This window comes from Pipistrellus hanaki (assembly GCF_964339955.1).
Source record: "Pipistrellus hanaki genome assembly, chromosome: 9".
Taxonomy (NCBI): domain Eukaryota; kingdom Metazoa; phylum Chordata; class Mammalia; order Chiroptera; family Vespertilionidae; genus Pipistrellus; species Pipistrellus hanaki.
The window spans coordinates 78,125,827-78,135,070 of NC_140511.1; the positions used below are offsets into that span (position 1 = coordinate 78,125,827).

A 9,244-nucleotide genomic window follows, 5' to 3' on the forward strand; every position below is an offset into this window, starting at 1 on the left:
TTTTTTTTTTAAATATTGAAACTATTACATATGTGTGTCCCCCTTCTCCCCTCCCCATTGGCCCCTTCTAGCCCAGCCCCACCCCCAAACCCCTCAGGCCCTCGCCACCCTATTGTCTGTGTCCGTGGGTTATGTGTACAAGTCCTTGGTTAAGTGCCTCAAGGTGTCTGTCACCTCGGGAGATGTCTCTTCTCTGCCTCAGTCCCCTGAGTGCTTATGAGACGTCACCTTGGGTAAACTGAGTCTCCTGCAGCCATGAACTCTGCTGCTGGCCTCGCTCTCAGGGTGCAGCTGCACTTCCTCTTACCAACTTGGGATCAGAGCCCCTTTCCCAGTGGTCCCCGGCCCCCTGCTGATGGGGTGCCAGAGGAGGGGGGCATGGGGCCTCCTTCGCTCATTATGTCCTTCACTTTCCCTCCGTGCCAGGCCCCGGGACACAAAGGGAAAGTAAGACAGACACATGCCTGGCCTCCGGGGCGCCTGAGTATGTTTGTGTGTGTTTTTAATTAGGAGGGTAACACGCTCGGGGCTGCCCTCGTTGATTCGGGTTGATTCGGTAAACGTCCTTGAGCGGGTGATTTTATTCATCACCAGAAGAAGGCTCCACCTGGAGCCGTTTGTAACGGCCTCCGGCGGCCTCTCCCTGCCCACATCCTGCAGAGCCCAGACCGGCTCCCAGCTGCACAGTCCCCAAGCCTTTCCCGCTCACAGCTGACCTCCGCCGCCCACCCAAGGGTATGAAGAAAGGGAGGATCCGGTTCTAGAGTCTCACCCCAAGCCATCCGTTCACTTTCTCCCCCCACTCCCCTTCAGAAAACTTTGACTCTGCCGGTCCTGAGGGCCTAGCCCTGAGGTGGGAATATAAAGGTTTAAAAAGAAATTACAGCCCGGAGGGAGCTCATCCATTCCTCCCTCCCCCCACACACACTCCCTAAAGCTCTCCATCTACAGTAGGGGTGTCGAACTCAATCAGAGAAGGGGCCAAAATCTAAAATCCAGCCTAAATCGCGGGCCGAATGGTTTACTGAACAGTCATAAACTGACAATGTCATAAACTGACAGCGGAGTGCAGTGATGACAGCGCGGTGTGGGCCACATTGCAAGGCCTGGCGGGCTGGATTTGGCCCGCGGGCCTTATGTTTGACACATGTGATCTACAGGGTCTGCTGTGGGACCGGGAGAAACGGTGACAGCCAGGGCCTTATCTTGATCTTCATGGATCCTGGGTACTTTTACCTCCATGGACATCTTCCGTTAAAAAAAAAAAAAAGTAAGCCCAACTGGCTCCGTGGGTGAGCGCCGACCTATGAACCAGGAGGTCACGGTTCGATTCCCAGTCAGGGCCCATGCCCAGGTTGTGGGCTCAGTCCCGAGTGTGGGGTGTGCAAGGAGCAGCTGATCAGTGATTCTCTCTCATCGTTGCTGTTTCTTTCTCTCCCTCTCCCTTCCTCTCTGAAATCGATAAAAATATTTTAAAGTGATTTAATAATTTTTGAGAGCCCTGCAAATTGCTTTATTTTTCCTGATGTGAGAAAAAGCACACATCTTCTTTGACCCTTTAAGAGTTCGTTTTGGACTTCTGATTTCAAAGTAAAATTTCAAAGATGTTTTCATGAGCCAGAAGTATGGTGAGCTCTAGGCATTGCCCTGTTCGTAGTAGGGGTTCCCTGGCCTGGATCGCAATGGGGTGAAGGAAGGTTTCGGCTGGGAGAGGCAGAAGAGGAGAGCAATGAACGGGGCGAGAGCCCTGGGTGCCCCGGGGAGCGCCTGTGTGTCCCGGAGGCCGGGGAGTGCCGGTGGGCGGTGTTCAGAGCACCCGGCGGCCGCCCTGAGCGCAGGGGCCGGGAGGGGAGGCTCCGCACCATCAGGAACCACTTTACGGCGGCGGCCGCGGGCCCACCGAGAGGAAGCCCAAGATTGGAGCGGCGCCACCCACCGTGGTGCTACCCGCACTGGACACCAGGGGCGCCAGAGAGCAGGGGCGGTGAAGGGCCACCTGAGCCCCGTTCTCTGGCATCTGCCAGGCGGAAAGGACACCCCGCCAGTGAGCTATGTATTAGCCAAACGTGTACTGAAAGCTGCTTCTACTCAAGGGGCATCTCTTCGTAATTCCCTAACCCAGAGGGGACCCTTTTAACTAATTTCTAACAAATTAGTCTAGGACAGTGATGGGCAAACTCATTAGTCAACAGAGCCAAATATTGAATTTTTTTTTTTTAGTTTATTTGAGCTAAATTGATGACAATTGCTAGGAAGCAAAATCCCAACAGACTGAGAAAATGCTCCAGAGAATGACAGTTTTGCACCTTAGTTATACACTACAATCAGAGGAGGAGGCATAACGAGTTACATGAAATTCATTGGTGGTAGATTAGGGAGGCAGGACAAAGCAAAGGGGGGTAGGGGTAGCAGGGAGAGAATCTCTGGGATTGAACAAAAAGTAAAAGAAATAGACACAGGCCGAAACCCGTTTGGCTCAATGGATAGAGCATCGGCTTGCAGACTGAAAGGTCCCAGGTTCAATTCCGGTCAAGGGCCTGTACCTTGGTTGCGGACACATCCCCAGTAGGGGGTGTGCAAGAGGCAGCTGATCGATGTTTCTCTCATCGATTGAAATTTCTTTTGAGAGCCAAATTTTTTAAACTTCTTCTAACGCCTCTTCTTCAAAATAGACTCGCCCAGGCCGTGGTATTTTGTGGGAGAGCCACACTCAAGGGGCCAAAGAGCCGCATGTGGCTCGCGAGCCGCAGTTTGCGGACCGCGTGTCTAGGAAAGCCTGCTGCGGTCCTAAGTTAGCCATATGAAGAGGGTGGAATCACAGGAGATGGTGTCTGATGGAATATGATGATCAGAGAAAGGCCAGGCTGACGCTAATAATCTGGAAAGGAGGGACAGGGATATAAAAAATATATATCTGGGGGTGGAGACAGAATGAGGTGACAAGCTGGAAGCTTTGGAGCCCATATCAAACCCAGAATCCTTCGTTTGTGCACCCTGCCTCTTCCCCTCCGTTCTCCGACTCCGATTCCCAGTCCGCTGTCCGGTCTCCAGCAGCGTGGGCTCCTCAGGGTCCCCACCCTGCAAGGCCCAAGTCTCCTCGGCGGCATCAGAGCTGTCCCCCGTGCTCCCACGCTCCTCGGGCAGCCCCAGGGGCGTAAGGGCCTCGCGTAGATGTGGAATGGAGGAGCTGTGAGTAGTGTCCCTAAAGGAAGCTCTTAGGGCAGAGTAAATACAAACGAGACTTAAAGAAGCTGCGGGTTCTGATCCCACTTCTCAGTGCGGCCCAGAACCAAGAAACTGGCTCTGAAAGCGTTCCCAGAGGGAAGACCTCAACTCTCTCGAAGAACAAAAGTCAGTTAGCCACAGAGCCCATGAATGTCAAAGGGACTGTGCATGTAGATTGCAAATTAAGTCATCCGGTGAACAATTCCAAAGGAATTCCAAACCTAGGTTATCCCAGGCGTAAGCCACAACTCCAAACTCTGTCTGTGCGCGTGGAGGTGAAAGTAAAGCAGCCAGTGTCATATTTGTTTTTCTAAATGTGTGTTTTTTATTGATTTTAGAGAGAGAGGAAGCGAGAGAGAGAAACATCTATTGGCTGCCTCCTGCACACCCTGCTCCGGGGATCGAGCCTGCAACCCAGGCATGTGCCCTGACCGGGGAATCGAACTGGCAACCTCTTGCTGCCCAGGATGATGCTCAGCCAACTGAGCCACACCAGCCAGGACAATATCTGTTTTTAGAAAAGAGAAAACTGGCAAGCTGTTTCCCGGTGTTAATCTTAAATCGAGTGTTCGGAGCAGGTGAATAGGGTGTGACATCCCAAGAGGCACAGTCACAGACAGGAAAAGAAGAGAGCCATTTGTCCAAAACTCAGCTAGTAATTGGTGAAACGAAGTCTTAATCCCCAGCCTACCTATCTCCAATCCTGACGCTTAGAAACACCGTCAAAATATTACAGAAAGAAACCTATTATATGTGTACACATACGTACTCAGACCTCTCCGTTTTAGCAAATCCCAACATTTTGACACATTCGCTACATGACGTTTCTTAAGAAATGAAATATCACAGGCAGATGCAGCTCCTACGCAAGCCTTCGCTCCATTCCTCCCTCCCCGCCCCAAATGCACGCTCCCGGAGATGGTGATCATTCCCACCAGGTTCTGGTATTTCTCTGCCCACGTAGCCATAAACAATATAAACCATGGCTTTTCAACAATAATTCAAGGACTTTCATGTTCTTTAATTTTAAATAAAGGCCATCACTTGTGCCGAAACCAGTTTGGCTCAGTGGTCCCGGGTTCGATTCCGGTCAAGGGCATGTACCTTGGTTGCGGGCACATCCCCGGTAGGGAGTGTGCAAGAGGCAGCTGGTCGATGTTTCTCTCTCAACTTCTCTTCGAACAGTTTTGGTGTCAGAAGTGGGACACCAAAACAAAGCCACAGGAGCAGCATGCAGTTAGCCAAGTTGCTGATCCCCTGGAGCCCATTGCTTCTCCCTGCATCTGAAGATCACAGGTAAGTCCCTCTTAGGTCTACGCTCTGGCCCTAGTTGACCGTGTTTCTAAGCGTCAGGATTTGGAGATAGGTAGGCTGGGGGTTAAGTCTTCGTCTCACCAATTACTAGCTGAGTTTTGGAAAATGACTTCTTTTCCTGTCTGTGACTGTGCCTCTTGGGATGTCACACCCTATTCACCTGCTCCGAACACTCGATTTAAAATTAACACCGGGAAACATGCATACACGGGGCGGGCGGGCGCACACAATGTCTTGTTAGACACACGTTACACTTCATAACTTTCAGAAACTTCCTTGCGGTTTTTGAAAGATGTGCTTACTCAAAACAAAACCTAATGAGGGAACAAGCAGGTCCCGCAGCTTTCACTCTTCGAGCTGAGCTGACACTGGTGGGTCCTTCGCAGTCGGTCTGGAGGCCATTCATCGCCCAGAGCCTGCGGGGCTGGCCGGAAGCGAACGGATGTGCTTCCCGCCGAAGCCAGGACAGGATGCAGGAAGGAGCCCAGACGTGACACCTCCTCCTGTGGAAAGGGACGGAATCTTCCTTAAGAGAGACGTCGTCTCACTTAGAAACTACGAAGGAAGTTCATGGACACATGCAGGGGGACCCTGAGGACAGAGAGCCGAGCGGAAGAGGAGGAGCATCCGCGAAGATGGGGAGAGGGTGCAAGGCGTACCCTGTTTTCTGTGCCAGACAAAGGGATGTTTGGGTTAGCCAGAACTGTAAGCCCTGCTCCTCTTAGCACGGAAATTCTTTCTGAAAATGCCTTGGCTCAGCATTTGGCAAACTTTTTAGCATAGAAATAGCCCGCAGGACTTGTTACAAACATGGATACCTGGGGTCCCCTCGATTCTGACTTAGTGGGAAAAGTTGACAGCCGTTGCTTCTACCTGGTCAGCATCCTTCACCCCTTCTTTCGGTATCCTTAGGGGAAACAAGGCGGAAGATGAAATACATAAGCATTTGACTCATTAGCTCCTGTCCCCATGGGTCAAGGGCGGCCCCAAAGCCATCAGTTCCACCCACTTGGAGGCTGCACCTGTTAGTGCCGAGCAGGTTCCCACCATGTCCCATGCTGAGGGATCAGAGAAGCCCCAGAGCAGGAAGCCAGGGTACAAGGGGAGGCAAGAGGAACCAGGTGGTACCTACACGAAGTTGGCGAAGCCGGCATGGAACAGGTGTGGCAGCAGGAGCCTGAAGGGAGGCTTGGCGGGGAGGACGGGCAGGGATGTGCTTTCCTGGACAGTCTGCTTCTTGAACGGTCAGATCTGCGCAGGCCCTCTATTAAGTCCGATCCAATCCGAGACGATGCGCGGAATATTCCTTATCTTCCTCCTCTACCCCATTCACCATTTTTCTCACGTGTGCCCAGCATTTTGCCCATCTGGAAGGTGACCCCGAGGTAACGTGAACACCACCATTGAGCGTTAGCGTGGTAGGGGGTTGAACCCATAGTTTGTCTCCAGAGCTTGGGCTTTTTTTTTCTTCTTCTTCTAAATTATATTTTTATTGATTTCAGAGAGGAAGGGAGAGGGGAGAGAGAGATAGAAACATCAATGATGAGAGAGAATCAGGGATCGGCTGCCCCCTGCACGCCCTCCACTGGGGATGAGCCCGCAACCCAGGCATGTGCCCTTGGCTGGAATCGAACCTGGGTCCCTTGAGTCTGCAGGCCAACGCTCTATCCACTGAGCCAAATCAGCTAGGGCAGAGAGCGTGGGCTTTTTAACAACTGCAATGCCAATAGTGCAGAGCTTTGGAAACGTTCAACATGGGGGCATCCAGAATCCATGAGAAAAAAATGCCATAACTGCTTAGACATGTCCGCCATGAACAAGGAGGCTGGGAGATTCACACCACTGAAAGCACACATGACTACCCTGGCTGGTTTGGCTCAATGGATAAAGCTTTGGTCTTCAGACTGAAGGGTCCCAGGTTCAATTCCAGCCAAGGGCATATGCCTTGGTTGCAGGCATATCCCCAGTGGGGGGCATGCAAGAGGTAGCTAATCAATGTTTCTCTCTCATTGATGTTTCTAACTCTCTATCCTTCTCTGTAAAAAATCAATAATATATATATATATTTATATATTTTAAAAAAAAGATTTAATAGGTGTTTTTCCAAGGAAGATCTACAAATCACGAAAGAACACACAAAAAGATGTTCAATATCTTTAGTCATTAGGAAAATGTAAATCAAAACCACCATGAGATACCACGGGACACCCACCAGGAGGGCTGTAATAGAAAAGATGGACAATAACAAGTGTTGGCAAGGACGTAGAGAAATTGGATCTCTCTCACACTGCCGGTGGGAGTGTACAGTGCGGCAGCTGCAGAAAACAGTTTGGCAGTCCCTCCATCAGTTAAACATAGAATTACGATATCACTCAGCAATTCCACTCTGAGGCATTTACCCCAAATAATGGAAAACAGATGTCCAAACAAAGACTTATACATAAATGTTCATAGCAGCACTATTCACGGTAGCCAAAAGGTGGAAACCACCAGTATGCCCATCACTGAGGAGTGAATAAATAAAATGTGGCACATACAACAACTGAATATTGTCCGACAATAAGGAGAAATGAAGGCCAGGGTGTGTCACTCAGTGGGCTGGAGTGTCGTCCCATGCACCAAAGAAGGTTTGATTCCTGGTCAGGGCACCTACCTGTTGTTGTTTTTTTATAATATATTTTATTGATTTTTTACAGAGAGAAAGAGAGAGAGATAGAGAGTTAGAAACATCGATGAGAGACATCGATCAGCTGCCTCTTGCACACCCCCCACTGGGGATGTGCCCGGAACCAAGGTACATGCCCTTGACCGGAATCGAACCTGGAACCCTTCAATCCACAGGCCAACGCTCTATCCACTGAGCCAAACCGGTTTAGGCCTACCTGGGTTTTGGATTGGATCCCCAATTGATGCTCACACCGAAGGCAACCAGTCAATGTCTCTCTCTCTCTCTCTCTCTCTCTCTCTCTCTCTCTCTCTTTCTCTTAAGTACATCCTCAGGTGAGGATTGGGATTAAGCAAAAGAAAATAAGTGAAGTTCTTACACCTGTTACAATAAGGATGAACTGGGAAACATTGTGCTAAGAGAAACCAATCACAAAAGGCCAAATTGTGATTCCATTTATCTGAGATGTCCAGAATATGGAAATTTACAGTCAGAAACTAGATTAGTGGTTGCTATGCCAGGGGGGTGGGCACAATGGGAGTGACTGCTAATAGGTATGGGGTTTCTTTTAGGAAGGACAGGTTGTAGTGATTGCCGTTCAACTCTAGGACTATACTAAAAAACTTTGAATTGTGCCCTAGCTGGTTTGGCTCAGTGGATAGAGCGTCAGCCTGTGGACTGAAGGGTCCCAGGTTTGATTCCGGTCAAGGGCACATGCCCAAGTTGCAAGCTCCACCCCCAGTGTGGGGTGTGCAGGAAGCAGCCAATGAATAATTCTCTCTCATCATTGATGTTTCTATCTCTCTCTCTTCCTCTCCCTTCCTCTTTGAAATCAATAAAAATATATATATTTTTAAAACTGAGTTGTACATTTTTTTTTTTTTTTTTTTTTTTACTTTTTTAACTTTTATTATGCATTACATAACACACTGCATAACCTTCTAGCAGGGGTAGATGAGCAAAACTGAGTTATTTTTCATTAATCAGGAAGTGCTTCCTTAATCAATATTCTCCAAACCCTTTGACTTATAGTAACGATTAACTCCAGAGACACGCTTATCTCTTTCCATCAAAGACCAGTGATATGAATAATAGGCAACCCTTTTTTCCTTGCCGCCGTTGCTGAAGCGGTGGATGTGCGCGGTGGCGATGCCGGGGATGAGCAGGCACACGCCCATGACCGCGAGCCCGGGCAGAATCTCGAACCACATCGCGGCAAGGTTGGCAAGGCCAGAAAAATGCCTCCAGGACCTTAAAAGTGACCCACTCCGATCCTTTCCCACTGCGCCCCGCGGCTGGGCGGAGTCATGTACCATTTTTAATGAGTATAGAAAATAAATTATATCTCCATAAACCCGATGGCCCCATGTCCCAGGAAACCTCTCAATCATTTGGGCAAACTAGGAAGGTTGATCTGCCTCACCCACATAAAATTATTTTCCCAAAGAAGGAGCAAAGGGGATGTGGAAAAATGCAGGATCCCGAGTGTCAGTCAGCTTTTTGCTCTGGCAATGCTGTGTAACAAAGAACCCTGAAACACAGTCATTTATAAAAACAAATAAAAGCAAACATTGATTTCTTGCTCAAAGTTCTGTGGGTCAACTGTGCTTCTCCTGGCCAGCGGGGTCAGCTGGACTTGTGTGTGTCTCCCTCTAGGACCAAGGCTGAAGCAGCAGCATTCCCTGGGGCGTTCTCTCCTCACCGGGATGCACAAGCAGGAGCCAAGCAACACCACACAAATACGCAAAAGCCTCAAGCAGACATAGCTTACTTCATAGCTGCTCACACTCCACTGGCCAACAAGTCACATGGCCAAGCCCAAGGCATGGGAAAACATTCACTGCCTGATGAGAGGAACTGGAAAGTCTCAATGTTACGGAGCTGGGCAAGAAATCTGATCAGAGGGGGCAGTGGAAAACAGCCATTCCGACCTACGACGGCTCAGCTTTCCGGTGGTGTGAACACGCAGCATTCAGTAGAAACCTTAATTTGAAAAAAATTTTTTTAAATATATTTTATTGATTTTTTTACAGAGAGAAA

At 49.5% G+C, this 9,244-nt stretch overlaps 1 protein-coding gene across 1 annotated transcript; it reads right to left on the reverse strand.

The window, feature by feature from the left end:
* Positions 1 to 8,075: 8,075 nt before the first annotated feature.
* Positions 8,076 to 8,506, reverse strand: LOC311628617 (NADH dehydrogenase [ubiquinone] 1 alpha subcomplex subunit 1). The gene has a single exon (XM_084895988.1). The coding sequence runs from the start codon at positions 8,413 to 8,415 to the stop codon at positions 8,203 to 8,205; it is 213 nt and encodes a 70-aa protein (XP_084752114.1). The 5' UTR covers positions 8,416 to 8,506; the 3' UTR covers positions 8,076 to 8,202.
* Between the last annotated feature and the right edge of the window lie 738 nt (positions 8,507 to 9,244).

Bases quoted from the DNA above. Each gene is read 5' to 3' on its own strand.
- LOC311628617 (XM_084895988.1), bottom strand. From the start codon at position 8,415: ATGTGGTTCGAGATTCTGCCCGGGCTCGCGGTCATGGGCGTGTGCCTG.